General features: G+C 37.2%; 2 protein-coding genes across 12 annotated transcripts in view; one reads left to right on the top strand and one right to left on the bottom strand.

Annotated features, from left to right (window-relative positions):
• LOC105195726 (syntaxin-binding protein 5) overlaps positions 1-23,890 on the bottom strand; it is a 37,429-nt gene extending 13,539 nt beyond the window's left edge. For 3 of the 11 annotated variants that reach the window (XM_039448529.1, XM_039448532.1, XM_039448531.1), the window contains exons 1-14: positions 23,089-23,890; positions 14,894-14,991; positions 13,865-14,047; positions 13,488-13,622; positions 11,625-11,688; positions 10,045-10,246; positions 9,888-9,963; positions 9,638-9,792; positions 9,167-9,458; positions 8,707-8,950; positions 8,259-8,509; positions 7,906-8,092; positions 2,840-3,145; positions 1,903-2,419 (exon numbers count right to left, since the gene is read on the bottom strand). In XM_039448529.1, coding sequence (XP_039304463.1) covers positions 1,903-2,419; positions 2,840-3,145; positions 7,906-8,092; positions 8,259-8,509; positions 8,707-8,950; positions 9,167-9,458; positions 9,638-9,792; positions 9,888-9,963; positions 10,045-10,246; positions 11,625-11,688; positions 13,488-13,622; positions 13,865-14,047; positions 14,894-14,991; positions 23,089-23,208 — 2,830 coding nt within the window. In that variant the 5' untranslated portion in view covers positions 23,209-23,890. Of the gene's footprint in view, positions 1-1,902; positions 2,420-2,839; positions 3,146-6,019; positions 6,050-7,905; positions 8,093-8,258; positions 8,510-8,706; positions 8,951-9,166; positions 9,459-9,637; positions 9,793-9,887; positions 9,964-10,044; positions 10,247-11,624; positions 11,689-13,487; positions 13,626-13,864; positions 14,048-14,893; positions 14,992-23,088 lie in introns of those variants that run through there. The other 8 variants (XM_039448530.1, XM_039448533.1, XM_026133615.2 and 5 more) reach the window with 8 other exon arrangements.
• Positions 23,891-24,145: 255 nt separating this feature from the next.
• Positions 24,146-25,511, top strand: LOC105195725 (guanine nucleotide-binding protein subunit gamma-1). The gene is made up of 2 exons (XM_011161278.3): positions 24,146-24,367; positions 24,489-25,511. The coding sequence occupies exon 2, from the start codon at positions 24,494-24,496 to the stop codon at positions 24,704-24,706; it is 213 nt and encodes a 70-aa protein (XP_011159580.1). The 5' UTR covers positions 24,146-24,367; positions 24,489-24,493; the 3' UTR covers positions 24,707-25,511.
• The last annotated feature ends 92 nt before the right edge of the window (positions 25,512-25,603 follow it).

Genomic DNA, 25,603 nt, shown 5'->3' with positions numbered 1-25,603 from the left:
TTATTGTTAGTCGTGATTTATCCAGCCTGTCCCAAAAACAAATTTGCAGTTCTGCCTTCATAGTTATTTAGAGCAATGGAAATATTGCATTATTACATCAAATTGAAACACCCACACTGTTATTTAAATGATAGACCGTGAAATCTTTTTATAGCTTACAGTATGGTAGGCATCCTCTGATCCAAATTAGGAATGCATTTTAAAGAATTATCATTTTCAACATAGATCGCACGTTTCGTATTGTCTTCTAGCAGGGAATTGTCTGCACTCTTCTATTAATTATAAGGCCTTTTCTTCATGATCGAAGAAACGTCGACACACTTCGAATGTGCCTAATCACAATGTATCAATGAATTTATTGACTGACCATTATATTAGACTCTACATTTTGCGTGATCAGATTTCACAGCAGTCTTTCTATTCCACATAACTATATAAATTTGGGTTACAAGAAATATCTATTAACCAATTTTATTTTTGTGTTTTAATCTCACGATCGATGATATTTATGATGCTTTTGCTATCATGTTCTTGCAAAAAACCTTGTTTCAAAGAGCTACAGTTGTAAATTATTATTCATTCTATCGATATCTAATACACAAAAAAAATGAATACTCATGGAAAGTAAATTTAAATAAGTAGATAAATAAACAAATGTGCATATAATAATTTTTTATAAGTCATCATTTTCATACTGCATATATTAAATATATGCAACACATGCTCTTTAACTATACACGGTAAACATAAAATAAATTGCTACCGTCAATCATTTTCTTTCATTTAATGATATAGGAAATGTGTCATCAATCAATAGTATTTCAATTGCATTATAATTGCACTGCTATTTCATTAATATGCACTGTATTGGACATGCAAGAAGTAAAGGATACTAATAACGAATAACTATAGAAATTTGCGAACTATCTTACTCAATCTTATGTATATGCGAGCATATTAGATTTATGTGATCTATAAAAGTAAAATCTAAAAAGTTCTAAAAACTGTTAATTTTCAATATTTATTTGTTTAACTAAAAGTATAATTTACCGTTTATACAGTTTACAGTTGTCGAGAGTTATAAGGATTTTCTTGCAAGAAAATACATGTGTTAGAAGCTCATTATTATCACCTACATATTGACTGATTCACTTAAATATTAACTGTTTCACATAAACCTTTGGTAATGACATGTTATAATGAAAGCCAATATTGGGTAATGAAATAAAAATCATTTTACGTTTTCCACGAAATTCTATTATAAAAATAATAAAATCTACTTATTATTTCTGTAATTAAAGGTCAAATTGAATAACTGTAATATTTAATATTCCAACAATATACAAACATGTAATTCAATAATAATAACAAATTCTCGATTTTAATTTTGAGAAAAAGAAAAAATATAATAATTTACTTTGTTCTGCTTTGATTAAATTTATATTGAGTTCTGTGAAATTCAAAGTGTTTAAACATGCAAAATTACTACTCGACGCTCGAATAATATATTTTAAATTTATTAATTTATTACAATAAAATTTACCCAATCTTGTCAAAGATGCAATTAATGAGTTGTGTTAACGTTTCCTCTGGAAATAATTTTGAACGCATCTAAGAGCATCCTAGGCTTTGTGTTAAAAAAAAAAGAGGCAGAAGCACGTCCAGGGCCAGCCGAGCTCTCTCTATGGTTAGTCTACACCCACCACATGTTCTCAGTCACAGATACAAATGCAATTTTATTGTTAATCGCACGCTTCCCGATCGAGGAAGATTTCGATCGTTAGTAAGATTAATTACACGCACACATTCACATTTAACGTGAAAATCTAACGAAGTAATATATCTCTAAGGACACACGGACGACACATAACGCTCTTCTACGTTAAATGTATAAACACTTACTGAATCTTCTTATAAGATTGCCGGTGAATGATTCAGAGGTAGCAGCACTCTCCTCGCATCTTAGGTCACAAACGGTCGTCTCGTTCTTGGAAAATTTCAGATTTGGCACTGAGAGCAAACGGCCCTCTCTCTTTGCTTGTTTGATCTTGGCGATATACCTCAATCTCGGCGGTTTTAGCTCGTGTTCGGGCAAAGACAGATTCATCGGTCTTACCGCCTCGGTTTTTGCGCCGATATTGTCATTGCTCATTATCGTTTTTTCATTCTCGTTCTCTGTTGGGCTTCTAGCCTCTTGAATCTCTCGTTTTCTGTCATCGGTCTGGGGACTCTCATGTCCCGGAGACTGGTTCTCAGGCGACAATGAGGAGTCAGAGTCAATACTTTCGACCGGCGATAGCGAACGACTCGTGCTGGCTGCTTCGTTGACATTGCAGTAAAGTGTGGGAGACTTTTGACTGCTAGTATCGCTGCCTATCTGCTGGCATTGGGGTACTTGCATGAGCCCCGACGATGAGCTCTTTTGGAAACATAAAGATGTACATTGTAAAACAATATTAAATTTGCATAAAACAGCAGGAACATACTTTCACTAATATGAAAAGCAATTTCCGACATAAGCTCAAGCTTAATTTCTCCACACAAGGTTTTTTTTTTAAATTATGATTTCATAAAAAGTAAGGCTATATATTTCTTACATAAACTTATAAGGCTAATAAAAAAATTGTCTTTATGTATTATACAAGTACTATTATAAACGGCTTGAGAATGCAACAGTTGCATCGTAAGCTAACGCTAAAATGTTTTGAAATATTTCGCATATAGATATATAAACCACACAGTAACAATAAAAACAAGAAAAACTTAAAATTAATGATGGCATAAAGAACGGTAAGTAAAGCATTGAAAAAAAAAAACATACAAGTACCCCATTCTGAGAAAGTACCCCATTCTGAGAAGACACCGAGGACGGTGTAAATGTATTTTTGATCTTCATATCGACCTTGCTTAGTTGTCTCTTGAGACTAAATCCTTTCCAACCTTGGCTTTTCTGACACTCGTCGCCGTTAGGAGTGTTACCCGCTTTATTGGATTCGTTCGTAGTTTCCTCCGCGCTCGATTTATCACTACTGTTTCCAGTCTGACTCTCATTGCGAGGACTATGTTGCTGTTGCTGTGCTTGTTGAATTGAATCCGTTATCCTTGTAACTATTGGCTCGGATTCCATCGCGGATTCTCGCTGACTCTGATGGATTTAAGATGTTGGGCTTTGCACAATCAATTAGTCGTAGGCAAAAGAAAATGGTATGTACATTGGACCTAATTCTATAAAAACGGATATATTTTTAAAATATTTTTATGCAATTTTCGCGTTCGTGTTCCGTAAGTGTCCACTAACAGTGGTGTAGACTAATCCCTTTGTATCGTGCTAACGTACGATCTGCCGTGTCTAAACGCGTGAGATAGAAACATGCCTTCTAAGAAGAAGCATAATATTGAATTTCAAACTGAAAGCTATCGCAAACGTATGGTCACTTGTCACTTCCCAGGCTCGTGAAAAACTTGAACCGAAGAGTGCAGACAGGACAGTGATTAAACTGGGGGTTTCCTTTTTTTTTATATAAATCTGTCTGCCTATAAGATAAATGCCTAAGATGCTCGTAGAGACGTAGGCCTTCCATAGTCAATATCGCTAGTCAATGAAATATTGGAATATATTATTGTATAAATGAAGATTATGCCAAACTTATATCTCGTTTTTTTTACGATTATTCGTAATATTGAATACTTTCAAGGTATATGTAGAGTATCTCAGAATTGTTGACATTTCTTTCCGCTATTAAATCATTATCGAAATTTAAATTCATAAATTCTGGATAATGAGCAATCAGAACCAATTGATTAAAATGTTGCGAATACATTTGTATATGTAAAATATATATTCAAAAATATTGCACATTGTCATTATACCTGATATGATTTGTAAATGAAAAGAATACGGCTAATTATGCTGGCACTTTTATATATGAGTCATTAATAGTCTTTGTTAAGAGTATCTACAATTTTCTCTCGATAAGAGAATAATATGAAATAACAAATATTGACTCTCAGTGATATTACAAACCCCTATAAAGGAAAATCCCTCATTTGTGAAAAATATGAAATCAGCTTGTGTAGCCGAAGTAATATATACATTTTTTATCTGTGCAGTGGTCAAGTTACACATCTTATCTACAAATTCATGTAAAATAAACAAAAAAAAGAACCAACAAAATTACATTTATATGTACTAAGCATGCGAGTACACGTATGTAAATACTGCTGGAAGATAACTGGATACTGGCTCCATAAAATAACTCTGCGAACAGTTGTACCATTTCGATAATAATTCTCACGTAATTTGTTTTAAGCGTACATGAAAAGTTAGAGATGATCTTAAACAATGTGATATTTAATATATGCATTACATCAGTAAGATGACAGTACTAGGCGTTGATAAAGGTAGAACAAGCATATACAAAAATGTTACATGTCTATCTAATTATTTAACGGATAGAATTGGATACTGCAAATTTATACGGTTCAACAATTTTACTTTTACAACCAAGGCGGGAATTAGAGTATAATTTTTTAGCAATATACACAAAATTTTTGATCATGAAATGAAATATACAATGATTTAATTTTTATCAAGATATAAATATAATTTAATAAAATCATATTAATATTTATTTATTAGCAATTAATTTAATTTTCCTAGGACTGATTACAATTAAATGGCAAAATTTCTAGAGTAATTTTATAATAAATTCAAAAGAATTTCCAATTAAAATGTATTCATTACTTAATCATATGAAAAAACATTATAAAATATTCTATCTTACTTGTAACATTTGTGTACTGACATATCTTTAATCACCTGCTAGATATTTCATCAATAATTGTGCAATGCTGACATTTACTGATGTCATGTACATATGTAGCTGAAACATGTTATAATTATTATTACACAAACACATTTTGTTTGTACGAATAAAAAAATTATTGTACATACACTAAAAATATTTCTTTATAAGAATTTTTGTTTCACATATTATCTACAGCGACAAATTTCTGACTTCTAACATTATACTACATCAATATTACGTTAAGATAAATATAACACAAATACAATTTTTTAAAAAATTCTGTTACTAAATTAACATAATAATTAACATAAAAAACAGTATAATAAACATTAATTAGTTTCAATTGCTACAAATCACGTATATAAAAAAGACACCCATCTAAAAACATAATTTATTAGTGAGATTTCATTTTTAACTTCTTTTTAATATCTAACACTTTAATTTCTCATATTTTCCTAAATATTTGGTTATTATACGATGCTTTGTCATCTCAATGAATTGAAATGACATTTGAATTTAACATATTTGACATAATTTATGTCTATCCTATAACACATACATAGACACATAAATATGTGAGCATTGCAAATGTCTCACGTAAGATTTATGTTAAACATTTATATTTCTCATGCATTATCGTGTATATCAATAATTTTTAATAATATGTTATGTGCTAAAATGTTTGTCACCAATGTTGTAAATTTTTTACAAATGTAATCTACGTACGCATATTTATCATATTTATTTTTTTACAAAATGAGTGTTTTTGAAGCAAATGATTTAATTATAAATTATAATGTAAAAATTATTAATCACGTCTATATTATTTTAATGATCATAGTTACAAAATACTTTGCATTTATATTTTTCGTATCAAGTCTATGCACATGCACAGATCTCATCAAATATTTATGTGAGAACTGTTCTATATCATGTACTAAATAACGTTAAGTAGCTAACATTTCTAATACTTTTCTATATTGTTTCTCTACTTTTTCATTTGTCCATCTGTATTTAATTACTACGTTCAACATTTTATTATCTAATTACAAATTAAATAATAAAAACCGAACGCCATATTATCAATTGCTATCTACTCAAATAATACAATAATATAAATGAAACCAATAGTCTCTATTGGTTAACAGAGCAACACTGTAGAACAAAAAAAAACATAACAATGTTTTCAACAAAAATATATATGATCTTACTTGCTTCAATGGTAGACACAAAGTAGTTAGCTAAACATTAAATGCAAAATATATATGTGAGTATAATAGAAAAAATTATTACTTTTTTATATATGAAAAAGAATAAATAAATAACATTTACATGTCTCTATTAGAGCTAATTTTTAATTGATACAGCACTAATAATAAAATTTTTTTTATAATGAAATATACGATACTAATACGTTTTTATTAACTTAATACCTAATAGCTTGTATATGCACTGAGATATATTATCTTAAATATTTTTAATACCTTGTCATAATAATAATGTGTAAAGGAGAAAAATCACATCGTTATAAATTATAATCTTCGCCATGTGGAAAATGACAAGTTTGACCAATAGTTGTCGATAAAATTATTCTTTATTGAAAAGTTTCTCGTAATGAATTTCTTTAGACATATTCTCGTTAAATATAACAAAGATTACGTTGTTTAAGTCATCTGTTAAAGAAACTTTCATATTTTTAAATAAAATGCGAAATCGAAAATAGAGACTGTTCCTCCTAAGGTACAACTGCTCGAATTATCAGATTATTTATAAAATGATATGATTGTCTTATTTTTCCATAGTATTTAATATTACGAAAATATGAGCATAAGAGTTGAGATCTCTTGGATATTTTTACCATGAGTAAATTTACTTGGGCTCACATATATTAAAATATCAAATAATAAATTAAAATAATTAAGCTAAAGTTCTTGCATGTAATTTTTGTAGAGAGAACACTATTACGTCTAAAGAATTTTAAATGAATATGTAATTATTTAATATATTCCATTTACTTAGTACTTCAAATAATGTTGAAATATCACATTACAAGTAATATCTTTTTACTTTCTATTAAAATTTAAATGTAAAAATAATTTACATCTAATATCTCTAAAATATTAATTATGCTTAGCAATAAAAAATTAATAATTAAAAAGTTAAATAATAAGTCAAAATTAATTTGTATATATTAAGAAGTATACAATCTAGTGACTATCTTAAAATCATTTGTAAACGATTGTAAATAGCAGTTTAAGATTATTCAATTTGATAAAACATGTTTGTTATTATATTTTCTAGTCATTTAAAACAATTTTTGATTACTCGTTGAAAAATAACATATCATTATTAAATGTTATTATTAAAAGTTATTAGGGTATCGTATATTTTAAATTAAAATATTTTTAATTAAAATATTTTTAATTAAAATATTTTTTTTATTATAATCATCATCGATTAAGAATTTGTTCACATGTATTAGGACGAAAATGGATACTTTACCTTTTCGTTGCCAACTTTATTTTGCTTTATAATGTATTTAACAATGTTTTTAAAAACGATATTATATATTTTTTAGCGAATTATGCTGCAATGCATAAAATTACAGAAAAAATTTTAGAACCTAATGAGTGAAAAGTCAAATTATAGAAAGATTTTTCAGGCAGAATTAGACTAATAAATTACATAAAAATCTTTATTTTTATATAAAAGTCATTACTTTTTCTTAAGAAAAAAATGTGCCGCACTGTGCAAGTAAACAAAATTTAGATAAATCTTATACGCACACATGTCCATATAAGTATTTCTTTTACAGTATTTTGAGACAGTAATTTATATTTACATAATTGAAAACAAAAATGTTTCATTCGATTATGAAAATCGCAATATTCTTTCTAAATTCTTTCATATAGTTATAGCAAATAATTTATGTAGAACATTTTGTAATCATGCAATAAAAAATAATGTTGGCACTTAAAAAAAGCAGAATGCAAGATATAAAAACTCTAGGTTTTTCTAGATCAAATCAAGGGTAGGGACTGTGGAAGGAAATTCAAAATGTACACATAGTTTTAGTAGAAAAAGAAATACGTTTTACCTGATCTGTACTTGGACTTCTTGCCTTGTCTTCATTGTCCCGTTTTAATTCGTCCTGCCGTTTAGGACTTCGTAAGACGCGTTGATAAGGATCCCCACTTCCAATATCACTGGTGTTCAGTACGATTAAGGAGATTTTCTGCACGATGTCCACTATCACTAATCCCGACTCATTTCCATAGGCCAATCTAAACATTAAAATATTTTCTCTCATAATTTCTCTGCCCATGATATGCAATGACATTTTTTTTAATTTAACAAAATTTATTCATAGCTATATACAGTAATATCAACTCGGTTATAAAATTTTGTCGTATAATTACAATAATTAATGCAATAATGAATTACACTCACAGGCCGTATGAAGAATTTAAACTGAGAGACGTTATATTTTCGGGTAGTTCTCCAGGGGGTGCCGTTGTCAAACAAATTAATGTTGCTTGAAAACCGGCTGGCCTTTTCTGCAAACCCGTCTTGACTTTGAGCGGATGATTGAATTCTATAGTCTTTGATTCCACGTTTCCGACGGTGTTTCCGGTTGCCGGGGATTCACGATCAGGTGAATTGTCTGCCTCTCTATCCACTGATAAGCATATTTCTAAAGTCTGCAATATCAATAAAAATCATTTTACTTTTTTTACAAAAAAAAAACATGGATAAAACGTGAAGAGAATCCTGTTATTGTTAATGAGGTAATCCAATATCTAAGAAGAGAATATCGTGTTCCATTTTTTTCCATTTTAAGTTTACTAGTAGTAGCGAGAAAAAAGTGGTACATTAATAAGCAAGTAGTATAACTTACCACTACTTCAGACATACTTTCAACCTTCTTAAATTTGAACAACACGACATGCTTGCCGCTTCCTGCAATAGCTAATTTCCGACTTTCAGGACAAAGGAAGATAAGATGAATCGCTAACGGATCTTCCTCATTATCTATACTACGCGTTCTAGTTTTTTCGAAAAGTTTTGCCGTCTTTAGTTTGTAAAGAACTTGTAATGTTCCCGCTGAAGCGTCCCAAAACTTTATACTGCCATCGGCATGCCTGCGAACAACATATATGTAGCTAGAGAAATTTAAACAACTTATTGATTATTGCCTAACTTGTGATAGACTATAACACATATGTGAATAGTAATATAACTCTGCATATTAAGTTATATGATATGATCGTGCATGTATTTTAATACTATGAACGTTATCGTGTAATTAAAGAAACAAATTCCTTATTCATTGATACAAGTTGTATCTATAATATTACCCGGTGAGAATAATCTCGTTATAACTGCTAGAACTGGAACTCCATTCGCCACCGGAGATAGGCCATTCTTTCTCGCTAAAGCCGGTCTTCTTCTGCGATTTGGATCCAACGGAATAAAATGCGGGTACTAGATCCGAAGGGCAATCCGCGAAATATGCACAACATGTCACAGGGGACTCATGAATATCCATAGGGTATGGATTCTCGAAACAAGGGAATCCAGTAGTTAACAAATCTATCACAACCAGGTCATTTTGTAGTAAAACAACAACAGCATAAGGATCTTGAAAATCTGAAAAATGATAATAGTAATGAGATTACTAAGAAATAATTATAATACTGCAGGCATACCTATATTAATAAATTTTTCATCGTTTATATTTCAGTTAAAACTCGACGAAGGTTACGACTTATAGTTACAAAAAAAGATAATATTTTATTTTAAAAATATTGAAACATGTTCTACTGTACCACTAGCCCATGGACTATCACACAGCGTTATAAAGTCTACAACATTATGTTCCATTTCGAGCACCGTAGTAGTTTTTCCATGTATCACCGTAATGCTGGGTGTTCTCCCAGTGGTGTCCTGTGCCAATCCACCAGAGAATATCACATATGCTTCTCTGAAAGTTTATATTTAGTTCATATATTAAGATTAACGGATGATCGTTACTTAAAACTATTCTTTCATCGTTAAACAAAAGATATATTATTTTACCCCGATCTCGATAATTTCCATTCCACTTTCTGAATGGCTTTGCAACGTTCAGGTTCTCCGTCTTTAGTGAATTTTGCTATAAAAAAATATTAATATAAGAATTGTATACATTACATGGTCGAATAAATCATGAATGGAATTATCAATCGAGTCTTACCATGTGGAAAAGTTATACTTGGCTTTAATTGTCGTATAGTCCAAGTTGAAAGAGAGCCGTCCGAGTGACTGCACATAAATTGTTTACCTTCATGGTGCCATGTTATCGATGTTAATACATCATCTGTTTGACATCTATAGTCAGCAGTCTTTGTCTTTAAGTCCCATAAAACGATTTGCCCTGACGAATATCCTATGAGCATCTGAAAACAAAGCATCCGCGCGTATAAGAGAAGTGCATATACTATTAAGCCATACTTCCTTGAAACAAGACACGTGGATATAGATATATATATGCATATATAGGTGACAAAATGTATTTTTTTACAATATGTCTCGATTCCGTTGTTACGACAATACATTTAGCATATACATAGAGAGATCAGGTATAAAAATGTAGTGAACAATGGTTTCTACAAGATTTGTGCAAAGGGCACAGATAAAACTTAGAGATACGATGATTGCGTATGATGTTAACTATTGATTGCCGAGGAAAAACGAATGAGATGGATCTTTGTTATCGAAGACAAGTTAATTAAACAGGCAGACCGTATTGTACACACACGTTACGCGATCGACAAAATTTATAACACGCAAAACGTAACAATTTAATTCTGCAATTTTAATTTTGACATTAAATAAGAAACGAATATATTTCCCATTCTAAAGGCTTAAATTTCTCGATTTAAAAGTCGCAGTTTCGTAATCATAATCCTTAAAGATATTTTATTTATAAGTAGTTAACCACTGTTCAAAGATAAAATATATTTTGCTATGACACTGTTAGAGACAAGAAAATAGACGGGTATCAACTGGAAGATGTATACATCCTCAGCAATTATTTATCTGTACGATTTTTAAATGCACTCTTCTATAACAAATAATGTGTTCGACGTAAATTAAAATAGTACACATTTCCTTATACAGTTACAATCAAGAGAAACCAAATAGCATATGATATTTATATACGTATTATATATATAATATCAAATTTAATATAAACTATCAATATCAACGACACAGAAAGTTGCAAACGCAACTGAAACACACAAACACTCATCACACACTCATGACTGCACAATTGGTAGATAAATAGAAGATATATTTGTATAAGATCCGTAACAGAAGTTGAACTTCGTTGTTAGAAGTTGAACTAAATAATGAACTCGTTTGAATTTGTAAAAAGATGAGTGATTATGACCGCGATATGACTTTCATCGACTTATAAGACCAATCTAAATTCATTTAGAATATCAAACAATATGGACTTTCTCCTTTTTTTGTCTCTTTAATGAGATAGGCGTTTTTTTTTTCTTTTTCGTTTGTATACACAACAGTGACAGCATGCACGCATGCACACATACAACATGCAAGCACACACTTGCACTTTATTAGCTTGGATTTAAACAGATAATCCAAGTTTGTAAGAAAAAAAATATATCGAATAAACGCCAATCACGCGCAAATGTTCCTTTTTCTCCTTTTCACGCGTCACGATAAAATTGAATAATGTCAATTATGAAATTATGATAAGGATGGAATAATAATGCAAAAAAAAACGTACTCAAAAAACGCGCGTACCTTGCTCAAATCTAAAGGATTATCACTCAAGTGTACTACAGCACCAGGGTGAGTCTTTCTAGATCTGAAAAATATATATATGTATATACACACACATGTATAAGAGAATCATTATTTTTGTGTTATTGTGAAACATATATAAAACTCGGGTGCGGTCTTTAACCGGTGTGTTTCATTGTAGTTTTGTTTCATTGTGCTTTAGCTTATTGTTAGTTGTTACGTTATTTAAAGTGCCGATAATATCTTTATATTTTAATTGGCACTATATTACATATTTTCATGAAATGCGGTAAGGAAATTATGATTAGTATACAAAGAATAAATAATAAAGCATACCTAAACATTTATAATAAATAGTTAAAGATTTCGTAGCGTATCGATGCCGATAAATCAAATGTAGAAGTATTAATAGGCTTTGTCGATAGTAATGAATTTTCAGAAAGTAGACGGAAGATCACAGGATTCGCTTACATAAGTTATTTTAAGTGTCTCGCTATTGGGAATTATTCGTAGCTAATTATACATTATCCGAAGTACAGCCATGTTGTTCGTGATTTATTTACTAATCAAATTAATATTCTGTGACGCAAGTTCTATCGGGAAAGACATCTATGTTGAAAAATAAAAATAAGTCTTTTTTAACTGTTGGAACGTTTTGAATCGAGCCAATTTCTACGACTGATTAATAATCTTTAATAATTGTTAATTTATATCGTGTGGATAATATAGATTAAATCCCAATGGTGGTACACTTATAATGAGCACCCTTATGTCACTGCCGCATTCACATCTATGTGTCTACAGTCAGGCACAATAAAGAACTACGGGTCTTTGACGTCCGTTCCTTCCAGTGTTAACAAAAAGTATAGGTATATAATATACTAGCAGAGTGTTTATTGGAGATAATCTCCACACGAGCGTTATTCGTCCATCGAAATTTAAGTGACCCATACATTCACACATTTAGGACACAATCTTGAATGACACATCCGTTATAGGAATTAGTGGAAATGGGATCTGAAAATACATATACTTTTCACTCATCTTTTTGAAAAATAGTTTTAAGAGATTCTCTCTCTCTCTTTCTTTCTCTCTAGAGACACAGCAAGTGCTAATCTGTTATGTAAACGTCTTGTAAGGATTACACAAATAGCTAATATATATATACCCCTTTTAATTTGAAACATTCTCTAAGCCACTGTAACTCCTTACTTAATGTCATAATACAGATTTATTAAGGTAATAAATTTAAGGAGACAGATGAGGTACATATTTTATGTCGATTAATCTGTAATAAAACAATGGGCAAAGAATTACACTGGCTTGGAAAACGTTTTTCAAATTAAAAGAAATATCCGCAAACACACCCAATATGTTTTCCATAATACAAACTCAAAGTGCCAATATCTTGAAATTTTTAAATAAATCTTTCGTCTGGTACGCTAGACTGCTATTTTTTTTGCAGGAAGTCTTTTCGTTGCTTTCAGAAAATTCCATTAAAACAATGCCCAATTAATCAAACGCTAAAAATTCAGGGGAAATTCGCATCGTTACTACTGCCCTTTGTACTGGAGATCCTATCGCTGAAATCAATCATGTTGAGTGGCAGTTCACTTCGAAATACTTACCTTAATGCAACGAAAATGTTAAACGTGTTTGTATGCTCGCAATTAATAGAATTAGAAATTATGAAGACTGGCATTAGAATTAATTATGCTTTGCATGCGTTTTATCGATGTACGGATTTGTTTTAAACACATCGGCGTTCGTACAAATGCACCGGTATATATATAATATACGCGCTGCTGCTTCACTTATTTTTAAGTTACCAAATATCTTAACAGCAAAAATATATATACTTACACTTCGATAGCCTTGTTCCAATTAATTACATATCCAGATAGAACGAACGTTTCAATGTGCAGTATATGAATGTTTCCTCGATCGGTCCCGATGTACAACCATTTACTTTGAAGTGGCAAATGAATGCAAGTGATTCTGTCGAAAACGAATATTACACGTTCCAATTAACACTCGCTGCCGAAAAGTTCAAGTAGTTTAGTCAGCGCTTGCGAAATGTGAAGTCCCTCAAGTATATCACATTTCACTCATGCAACGTATGATTAAAAGCGTAGAGTCATTAGATGTACGAGGCACGAATCGCGTATATCGCAAAAAACGAAGCTCAAAGCTTAAAATTAGGGAAAGTAACATTAACTTGTCGCGTGCTAATGACTGACCTGTCTCTCTGAAACTTGAGGCTATGTACCACCTGCGGTATCTTCTGACGGAAGTTCCATAAATGCAAGGTGTCGTCCTCCGTAGCGGACACCAACGCTCCTTCATTGATCAGGAACTGCAATCGCAGCACGGCCGCACATTCCTCGTGTTTAACGTGTACATCCACGCCCGGTCTACCCAAACTGTTTTTTTTTCCGTGGTTCAAATTAATTAAGGAAAATACACAGACCTATATCGATCGCGAACCATGGCCGACGAATCGTAAAATACCGTCGCGTATTAATAATCATATAGTATGTATTCTCTCACATTGCGCGGTTATTAAAAGCCTGCGTATAAAACAGCATAAAAAATTGAACGAGGCATTGTTAGAGAATTCTCGTCAATACCGATTCATCAACTTCCGCGTTCCGCGTCCAAGGGAAGATAAAGTCTCTTAAATACGCGAGAACGTAAAAATATTCACCTACATGGAAATTGGCAACGCGGCAGGAACTCTTCCGTTTATAGTTCATCGCGATAGTTAGTAATGCCCACCGAACTGCGATGAGCATCTATTACTACACTTTGGCCACTGATAGATCAATGAAATCACTGACGTGTAAAAACACACGGTCGAAGAACCACGGACCGACAGGACCGTGTAATTAATCCGCTAAAATTGTACAAACCCGTTGATACCCGAAATTTTTTATAGCGGTCACAAAAACGGTACGGGGTTTTTTACTTCCGCCAGTACAGTTGTTCTCGACAAGCGTTGTTTTGCAATGAGAAACAGAATTACGCGAGTGCATTTGCTGACGATACGCGATCGAGAGAAAATTTGACGGTCACTCGACAAACTGCTGCACAGCAGCAAACGCACGTGTCGCGCGGAAAGAAAATTAGGAAAGAGAGAAAGAAAATGAAAATTGTATCGTGTTGGATGCAATAACGACGAATTAATCGCGCATTTTTCTCCTTCTCCTCGGAAAGAGAGTCGCTTAATTGCGGGATGCCACCGTATTAACGATAATGTCGAAGGATACATCCTGAGAGATCCTGATTTAGTGCCAATAGCTAGAAGCCTTTGAACTGGGTCGAATGCCAACGCTGTCGGCTGATGCGGGAAGCCGTGTCTGAATGTCTGTAACATAAAAGGCGTTCCGTTTCATGCCATCTTTCCTGCTTTAGCCGCATGGAAGAGACTATTCATCCCTGCAAGGGGTTGCGGAGATATATCAAACGGACGGGGGAGGAGGGAATGGGTATTGTTTCACCGGCTTCTATTGTGTACCTCGTGGACAACCTGGCTACTGTTAATTCTGTACCTTTGTTGCACGTAAATGTTAGCGATACGTATTGTTCGTTGCGGGTATTTAAAGTCGACTTCATCGGACATTATCCTTTTTCATAAAGTCACTCTCTCCCGTGGTCATTAGGACGGGCCGATACCGAACATTGGAGCAAAGTACATTTCCTCCGTCCCCAAACTTTTAAACAAGTTTCCCTCGTGTTCAAAAAGCAGGTATTTTTATGGACGAAACTTACGTCACGTAAAGTATCTAGCGCGACATGCGACACTATGGACCTTATATGCCGGTATAGAACGTCGTGGCTTATATCGTTCCCCGTGCAAGAAACTTGGCTTAAAACTTCGCTTCGCCTCGCTTTAGCCGTGCAAAGCGAGGGATGAGGTAATCTTATGAAACGGAAGATGCACCTCGCCGCGCGCTTTTCGCTGAGCTTGCTCTCGCGATCGTCCCCGTTGCAGCGTACATTAAAGCCGGTCTAAAAGAAACGAAAAAGAGAGAAAGAGGGGAAAAAAAACGATTTGAAAGACCTAGGCCAACGTGATCGGCGATCACGTGAACCGGCCGGGGAAAACTTGGTTTAGGGCTAACCACGAGCGCGACCGGTCGAGGAGGAAAAGAAGAAGAAGGAGGAGGAGGAGGTGGAAAGCACACATAGTCGACGTGTGCACGCTTTCGAGGTCGATTTTGGTGCAGCGGGACTCCGCCAACTGCTTCTCGCTGTCGGTGAAAACTGCCCTCGTTCCATTTCACCGGCCACTACCGCCGGCGGGGAAGTGGGTTGAAATACGGCGATACGAAAGTTACGGTCGCCCACAGGAGGAACCATCTGCCCTCCCCCGTGCTCTTCCCTCCCCCGTTCCCTGATTTCGCCGATGTCCCCGAGGGAGGCTCGCCCACGCGCAATTTCCGCTGGGCCGGCTTGCCAGATCGCTGATGGACCTGTCGTCAGCACCGTGAGACGCTTTGCGCGAAAAATTACTCACGCGGAATAAGAGGATTGCGGAGGATTTGGAAAACTACTACGTCGCCGGTACTCGATCGAAATATAATTGCGGCGGCTCAAGTATAATTAATCGTGTAATTTCGTCAACAATGCACTATTGTGCAATGCGATGTTTGTTCGCGATATTTCGCTCGATATACTTGCAATATCAAGGTTGATTGACGCTTCGGAAGAGCATGTCCAGGATTTTTCCTGGATACGCTGGTTTCGCTTATACCTTCATCGCTTCGTTGCGTGCGAATAAAATCAGGTCAGAAATCATATCGGTCAAGCGGATCGGTCAATCCTCACGCTTATCACAATGCAGCATCGATAGACTTCGAAATTATTAAATTTCTAATTTGCGGACAAACACTGAAAGTTGTTGGCCGCTCTCGTGCTCGCGAGGAAAGTGTTCTGCATGAGAACACTGACGCGAAACTATTGACCTAATTCTGAAAGGATACGTTGCGTTTAACAAAATCAGCAAGCGTTAATCTATTTGTTTGAAAATGTTCTGTATTCTGGGAACAAATTAAGTATGCAAAACAGGAGAAAGAGAGAGGGAAAGAGAAGGCTTTCCCCCGAGGCGGATGTAATTTCGCGACCGCAGAAATTAATCCGCTCACGCAGCGCGGCGGGCACGGATTATCGTCGGGCAGAAAGCGTTTCACTCGATCGTGTTATAGCGTGACGATTGTATTGTAATTTACGGCGACAGAACGGCTCACCCAACTGCCCCTCAGGCGCGACAATCCGAGCAAACACATGCACGCGCGGTTAGACCACGTATTCTCTGCGGCGCGGTGCGAATAAAAATTTTCCGAGCCACGCTGGCCGCAATATGGCAGCACGTTCAAACATTTCTGAGAACACACAAATTCCTCGGTTGGTCGTCGCTTTGTTTCCCTATCCATTTTAGCGAACACGAAATGTATGCGCAACCATAGGAAGTACACAATTACGTATATACCACATTTATAAACCATTATAGACACTCATTTAGTGTTAGCCTACTTTCAGAAAATCAAGCCACGTGTACGTGTACGGGCAAAAGATTTTTACTATATTAACTAAATAACTAACTAAAAATTAGATTAACGAGTCTCTCTTTACTTTCTCCTAGCATCCTTCGATTTTCATCGGTTGAACGAAATGAGATTACAGTACAAATTAAATTACAACGGCAAAACACATAATTTTATTATATTATAAATCGAAACGCGGACAGCACAAATCTGTAAGCAAAAACAACATTAGCTGTACACAACTTCGCAATTAATAAATAACGAATTCTATCTCCTAACTATATGCTATCAGTAGAATTATCAGTGCAATATAACGCTCAGAACTCGTTTGCGATATTACGCAAGGACATATCGTTTATACCGTTTACGTTACCGAGATAATGTTTAATTAATTGTTCCGTGTTAGTCGATCGTAAAAAGCAAGTTTCAAGAGAACTAGCCTGATTTTGTTAAAACAGTCGTGCAACGAATAAGACCGATGAATCTCGAGGAGATCCTTGAGCAAATTCTCTCGGCATAAATTTCATATTGGCACGTGACAGTTTTTTAAAATATCGATACTACTTCGTTAGCTTGAAAATTCGGATCGCTGCTTCGAGCGGCAATTCGTTCGGTCCTGATCGCATTCTCGATTATTCGTTGTCTTCAGGATGGTAACGGTACGTGTACGCGGGCAAAATTGACGTTCTCGGTTTGGTCCAAGAGTTACGACAATGCGCATATAGGAGATATAGCGAAATGATAGATACGGCGAAATGTACACGAGTAGCCCACAGCGTCGGCTCAATATCAAGGTTGCTATCAATTTTCCGCTAGTGAAAACTTTGACGCGCGTGCGTCGGCTTTACTCCGCTTTTTTCCATTCCGTCTTTTTTTTTTTCTTCTACATTGCAACATGCAAAACGGTGCGCGATAAAAAGTATACCGTTACTCCGAAACTGCAAAACGGTACATACCGGAAGAGCGCACAGATAAATTGTCGTCCAAATAGAATTAGATTTACATAAAGGAAGTAATTACTCATACGATTCTACGTGCATTGTGAGGAGTAATGAAAAATATGCGGGGGAAAACCAGCGGAAATTCGCTTTTCAAGATTGGATCTCGTTCGATTTCGGCCGCGGCCGCACGAGATTAGCGATGAGAAGCCTTTTCGGGGTAGAGCCGAACAAAGGGATGTACCGTCGATTATAATGGATCCTCCCTGGTAGGAGTAATATCTACCCGCGATTCAATCCGACGTGGAAAAATTAAAAAATACGGCCGCGCACCCGACCTGGGGTATATCGTCGCTTTGCATCGCGAGCTCGAATTTATTCATTTCTGCATTTTCTATTATATGACCGCTGGCGCAGCTGCAGCGCCTGGGGCCATTATTTCCGCCTTGCTGACAGATTCAGATACACGCGCGTGCTCAAATGAATGTACGTCGCGACGTAATTTCTAATTTCTCGCAAGGTACTCTCGTACCTCTCTCTCTCTCTCTTTCTGTGTGTGCCATAATTTTTTTCCCCTCTTTACTTTCGTCACAGCCGAGCTGCGCGCGTGAAATAATTCGCCGCTGCCTTCTACGCTTGCACTCCGTGAAAGATTGCGGCGAGAGTCGTGCGATAAACGGCCGAAGAGTTATCTCTTAACAGGTAGGAAGAAATAGTGACCTCAAGCGTTTCCCGCAGATTTATACTCGCGCCTCGCGCTCGTTCCTCCGCTTTTATCGCGGCGACGTTCTACGTGAAAGGAGATCGCCGCAGAGAAAAATTCGCGATCCCTCTTTACCGCCGTGAAAGAGAGTCGTAGTAATGTAATTAAGATCCTGTCTTGCACTGAGTCGCGCGAGGTCACTATTTATCAATTATCATAGCGCGCGGCAAGTAGTTCTGGATACATTGCACAATGCGATTTCTTATTGGCGATTCTACCTACAGTCGCTGCGAGCCCACGGGAGGGCGAGTCGTCATAACTTGCGGCATATTGACAGATCTGTCACGTGTGTTTCCTATAAATTGCCTTTATTGGAAGTACAAATGATACTTCCCTGTATTTTATTACCCACGAGGAATTTACGTACGAAAAATTAAGCGATAAATTAAAATAATAACGTCAAGCTCTTCGATCGTACTACGCGGACGCGTATATCGATCGCGCACGTCAATCTCTCGCGTTTCCTGTAATGTGTCGAAAATGAGATATTACAAGAACGAGGAAGATAAGATAATCTACCACGCTTGCAAACGCGCACAAACGATTTTTGAACTTCCACTTGGTTCTCACAGTATTTTTCCGATGTCTCTAAAGCTGAGTGTAACGGAAAATTATGTATGTATGACTGTAATCTTCTTCTTCCTCGAGACAGAGAGAGAGAGAGAGAGAGAGAGAGAGAGAGAGAGAGAGAGCGTGACGCTCTTCAACTTTATAATCTATTAGGTCGACCGAAGTAAAATTCAAGTGGTCCCTTCTCTTAAGACTCGCGATTAATATTCATTAGGATACTCTCTGCTGTATTAGTGTTGCACCGAAATTTCCGTGGTATATTCGCGGGATGTATGCAAATGTCAGGTGGAGCGATAAACCGCGGCGCTCAGGATGAACCGTCAGCAATTATGCAACGCGTGCAGCGTATCGTCGTTTCCGCGAAAGGAGTAATGGTAGTTTTGTTCGTGGAATAAATGCACGTTACTCCAAATGCGCGCCGTTATTGTCCGTGCAGAAACGAGGAAGCGAAAGCGTAATGCTTATCGGGTGAGATAAGCGCCCGATTTCAGGCGCGCCATGTATTTTGTCCTCCGAGCAGAAAAACCGGGCCGCGTGTCTAATCGGCCGCCTGCAGAGAATTCGCGTGTTCTCGCTACGTCAGTTCCCTGCTTCTTCACCGTCGAACACGCGTCGAATGGAAATTGCATGTCGAATCGGCTATCGAGCGAGAGCGAGCGAGCGCGCGCTCGAGAAACCGGTACATAAAGTTCGAATGTCATCATCCTCGCCTCGCGGCGAGAAAATTAAAATAATAGCGGTGACTATATGCGGTCGCCTACGCGCATCGGGCGATGATTTCAGCGGAGACAAATGTGCAGCACGCCAAAGTTGCGCCTCGTGCAAGTTCGATGTCATCGCCATGAAAATCGCAATCGTGACCTCGTTCGATCGCGCGACTCGATGATTTTTCGACGAGCCGCGGCGCGCTTCGAGGGAACAAACGCGAGAGGTACGCGTAAAAGGTGTCGCCTGAATTGATTATCGCCAGGGACGCGACGGGGGAGGGGACGCCTGCACGAGAAACGTCCCACGAGCGATCGAATTAAAATTGCAATGCCTCGACGAGATCGCGAAGGCCGAGAAACGACGAATCGGGGATCGATCGGCCAGGAGGCGTGTATAACAAAAATACGCGATGCATAAACGTAGGAAACGTTTTCCTACCTTCCTCCCCTTAATCGTCCGCGTGTTCGTGTTCGTTCTCGCGCATTCCCCTCGTATCCGCTCGTATCTGTTATCTGTTCCTCGTAACCGCGTAACGGATATTCGCACGAACCGTGTGCCGCGAAGCGCGATAGTCGATATCAACTTCGCCGACAGTTACGAACGACTCACTCGAGTAAATAGACGGGACAGTTTCGATGCACGAAAGCCAGGCGAGCCGGGATATACCTCGTGCAGCGAGTATCGACAGCCACCACCGGGGGATGTTTACGCTCCTCGGCTTATGTACTCCGGAGCTAGACAACCCGAGGGTTCTCGGCGTTCGAGCGCATCAGCCACTTTTGTAGGCACTTTTGTAGGCCTCGCGCGTTCGCGTGCCTCGCGAGTGAATCAATCCCGAGGCGCGATTTCGGAATTATTTAACCCTCCGAGATCCAACGTTTTTTTTTCCCTTTCTCGTTGCTTTTCTAGTCCAATCTGGTGCCTGATAGTGCTTTTGAAAGGGTTTTTAAACTCTCGTAAAAATTTGAAAAAATTCTGGCGCACTCTTCCAACATTCCAGAATACGATTTCACAATTGTTTGACCCAAAACGTTTTTCATTTTTTTTTTTATACGTTTCGAATTTGAGGCAAAATAATTCAATCTTATTAATTAACAATAATATATCTAAGGCTCAGTTTAAAATATTCAAATAATAAGTTACAAAGAGCCATGATTGTTGTTGGTGTTAAATGTATAATAATAATAACAAGAGCTATTCACATTTGTGTTGATAAGACTGTATTGTACAAACATACGTTTCGACCTTTTTACTAACGATCTTCCTCAGTGTTCCAATCGGATGACATACAAAGTGATCATATCATATTAAAAATTACAGTTCAGATTGGAGTCCAGACTTCTTCTCGACTAGATGGGTGATGAAGATCAAGTAAGGTCGAAACGTTTCGTCATGTTCCAATATAACATTGTAAATAAATATCTGTAAGCTACATCTTATTTTTGCTCGTTTACTGATCTATTTGCACATACTTATATTTACAAAATAATTTAAATTGAAAATTCGTCTTCCTCCTTATACTGAATAACACTCCTGATACTCGTTTCCACGACTCCCTATCCTTTCAATTCATCATTCTGTCAAATTTCAAGATGCTTTTTCCTACTCTGCGGCCAAATATTTCAACATTCTCCATCAAATCCTCTTCCTCTCTTTCCTCTTCTCGTGTCGCTGCCGCTACCTTTATATCATCCAATTTGAGATAACTATCCTCGCGTGTAACAGTGGTTGCAGTCAGTTGCATCTTATTTAGTTTAATAGTAACTTATTGTTTGCGTTTTTCATAGTAGCATAGAATCATATAGTATTTGTAGTTCCGTTATACTTATCATTTATATATTTATTTGACTTTTTATTTTATTTTACTTTCTTTCGCTTTGTTCTTGCTTTTGTACTCTTTGTGTCTACTGGTAGGTCTTATAGCAGCAGTGTTGCTGACGCCTAACCAATTGTATAATTCTAACGTTGTTATTACTTTGGAATTTATCGCGATGTATTTCTAAGGCTGTTTTTATACAATAAATTAATTAATTAAAAAATTCCCGATTGAATCGTGTAGGGTTAATTTATGGAGACACTCGTTTGTAGAAAATCCCTCGAGCCAAGGAAGGATGGGAAACAATAAAATTAAAAAAGAAAAACGTTTCTTCAGTCTTTACTTCCCCTGCGTACACACTTGCGAAAACGGAGTAGGGCTCAAGTGATAGCGCGATGCAATTGATATGAATTTATTCAGCGATATGAATTCCAAAGAGTTTGGATTACGTAAGCTTTCGATATTGACACGGCGCGTTTACTTGCACTGGGTTGTTTACACAAAGCGAAGAGCGGAAAGCTCAGACCGGGACCGAGGTGATCTCTCGAGGAAGGAGCATTTTACCGCACTTAAGATAAATGACGAATAAAACGCGAAATGACTTAATCTCCCTGATCGTTGAATCCAATTTGACTCTAGATATCGGTTCTTCTTCTTCTTCTTCTTCTTCTACTCCTCCCCTTCTTCCTGGCCATTACATAATGTAAAGGACGGGGGTTCTGCACGCGCATAAGTCTGATTAAAGTCAACGCTATCTATTCGCTCAGCAGTGGCGTACTTTCTCCTACGACTGACCCCATAAAATTTCTAATTGCGCGACTTGCGTCGTTCGGTCAATCGTTAGGCGGCGCGCGGGGAGGATAAAACGTTTTCCGCGGCAGATCTCATTACGCACGATATTCCGAAATTGACGACATTTTGCACGTCTCGTCGAACCTCTTTCGCGGAAAGTCTCCTCGCTCGCGGATCTGCGAGAGTCTGGGAAAAATGCGCCCCGAGAACGGCGTGTTATCGACAGGTCCACTTTAATTAGGGCGAACGGGGGATGAGAGAAAGACAGAGAGAGAGAGAGAGAGAGAGAGAGAGGGATACTAGGGCAAACACTCGTACGTGCCGTACTGACCTTTTTAACTTGAAAGTGCTCCGGCCTGAGATTCTCGACGATCTCCTGGTCGGGTTTGGCGGGTTGCGGGACCGACGACCGGAACCCGTCGAGAACACCCTTGATCGTGAACTTCTTCATCGCGTCTGCCAAATGGGGTCGGCCACTCGGGGGGGATCACATGTGCAACCACCGCCGCCGCCGCCGTCGTCGTCGTTCGTCCCTCCGTCCCGCTCCCGTTCGTCTACGAAATCACGGCCGGGGATTCAAAGAGATCGGGCTTGTCGCGCTCCTCTCTCGGCTCGGGCTCATTCGCGGAAATCCAACGACATGTTCGCTGCTTTCTTCGCGTGATCGATTCTCGACGTTGAAACACCCCACTGCTGTTGTTGCTGCTGTTGCTGCTGCTGCTGTTGCTGCTGCTGCCGACCGCCGTCGCCGAGTGAGCCTCTCTACATTTTGACAGTACGTGTCAGCGGACGTGTCAGTGAAGCGCGCCACGCCGCGTCGCACCGCGCCGCGCCGTGCCGTGTCGTCGCGGACGAGGATCCCGCTGTCTCTCTCGCGTCGCGCACCAGCAGTCCACTGCGGATTACTGCAGGTAGAGAATCTTGTTGACACGGCGGAGACGATCGTCCACCGATCCTCACGGCGCCCCGACGCTTTTACGCCGTACGCGGAACGCCGAGCGCGGCCGAGACGTGGCGAGACTTGTTTTCGTAGTTGACGGCAATGCGGTGTTGTTTAATCGCGCCAGGATCAATAACTGGCAACAGGCTCATGTGGAGTTTCGCACGGCCGCGAGCGCTGTGCTGCGCGGGCGCGATGCGCGCCGCGGATGGCCGCGCAATCGCGAGCGAATTGCGCTCGCGATTGGTTGGATTGACGTGATGACGTCTAACCGTGGACCACACACTCGCTGGACGGACCGTATCCCCCGCCAGGACGAGGAGCGGTAAGGGGTAAGTGCGCAAATCGAGTGTTTTCGACAGAATTCGGTATCACTCGGAATTGTTGGCCATCACAATAGGGAATTTTACGCGTAACTATGCAAGGATTGCTTTTGACAGCCAATCGTGGATCGTGCACAGTTTCTCGTACATGCGAACGCGCCCTGAGGGATCGTCGCAGGAAGGGTTGAGCGAGTGAAGATTGAAAGGATCGAAAGACGGACCGCAAGAGTGTGGGTAAAATAAATTGACAGCGGATATAAATTGAATCCTACTCCTAGTTATCGAAAAAGATAGTTCTTCGCGGTCCGTAAGAAAGCGGAGTTCGAGTATCGCACGTCCAGGTCCAGGTTAGCTTTTAAATTTGTGGTGTGTCTTCTGTTTCCCTACTCCTCTTCCTCCTCCTCTTCTTATCCCCTCACTGTCTACATCCTGGTTTGACACTTTCTGACTTGTCTCTCACATATACAGCTGTTATGGACATGGTGATCACGAATTTACAACAGCAACGTCAAGTGACGGAGCAGCTGCGCCGTGAAGCCGCTCTGAAGCGAATCACGGTGAGCAAGGCTGTTGAAGAAATCATGAAATACATCACTGAACATGAGCAGGAAGACTGTCTGCTGGTGGGCTTCTCGTCACAAAAGTCTAATCCCTTTCGTGAAAAAAGCACCTGTATCATACTTTAAGCCAGCTTGCTTAAAGTGAAGAAGGATGACAGAAGAGGAACAAACTACCATATCAATTTTTGCATCCTTGCTACAGTGTGTCGGTTCGTTTCGGCAATAAGCGTATTTGTACTCATAAGATCTAAGAACTTCCTATTTAAATTATTTTCTAATATATGTATTTATATAATGTTGAAAAATCGAATTTTCTACTTTAATATTTGCTGTTGAAAATGCATATTTTGCCAAAGTTTATAAGATTCTCAAAACAGTTGTACAATCTTGTGCGAGTTACACAAGAATTTGTACGTGCCTTATATTTCTGCAACCTGATCAGAATTACTGCAGTTGTGGTCCATATATTCACAATAGTACAATGTATTTTTATATACATATACGAAAGAAGATACCGTTATACATTCATATGCATTTAAATCATTGGAATATTACTGCTCAGTGCCAAAAATAATTTTATCTTTCTGTATCTAGACTACTATTATCGTAATAAAATGTGTTAAAAATAATATTTTGACAATAGTTTAATACAACACAGAAGATTGAATATTATCAGATAAAACTGACATCAATCTCTTTTTAATCTGCTTCACAATGTAGATTGATGGAGATTGTGCAAATCAGTTTCTTTAATGCTTTTATCAAGTACCTACATCCAAGTTCAAGTCTGATAGCAATAATGAAATAATATATATTTAATACAATATCCAATCATCTTATTTTTAAAAAAAGAGCAAGATTTCAATACTCACAATATCACTGGTATAGGGGCATTTTTATTATAAATAAAATATAGCGTTTAAAAACAACAGTATTTTTATCTTTTATATATTTGGCAAACATTGTATCTATTTATTCTTACATGTTTCTCTTTAAAAAACACTTTTAAGAAATAAAATATGA

This window comes from Solenopsis invicta, chromosome 4, assembly GCF_016802725.1.
Source record: "Solenopsis invicta isolate M01_SB chromosome 4, UNIL_Sinv_3.0, whole genome shotgun sequence".
NCBI lineage: Eukaryota > Metazoa > Arthropoda > Insecta > Hymenoptera > Formicidae > Solenopsis > Solenopsis invicta.
Note: the sequence above shows the minus strand (reverse complement) of the source record. Positions and strands in the feature narration are given on the sequence as shown.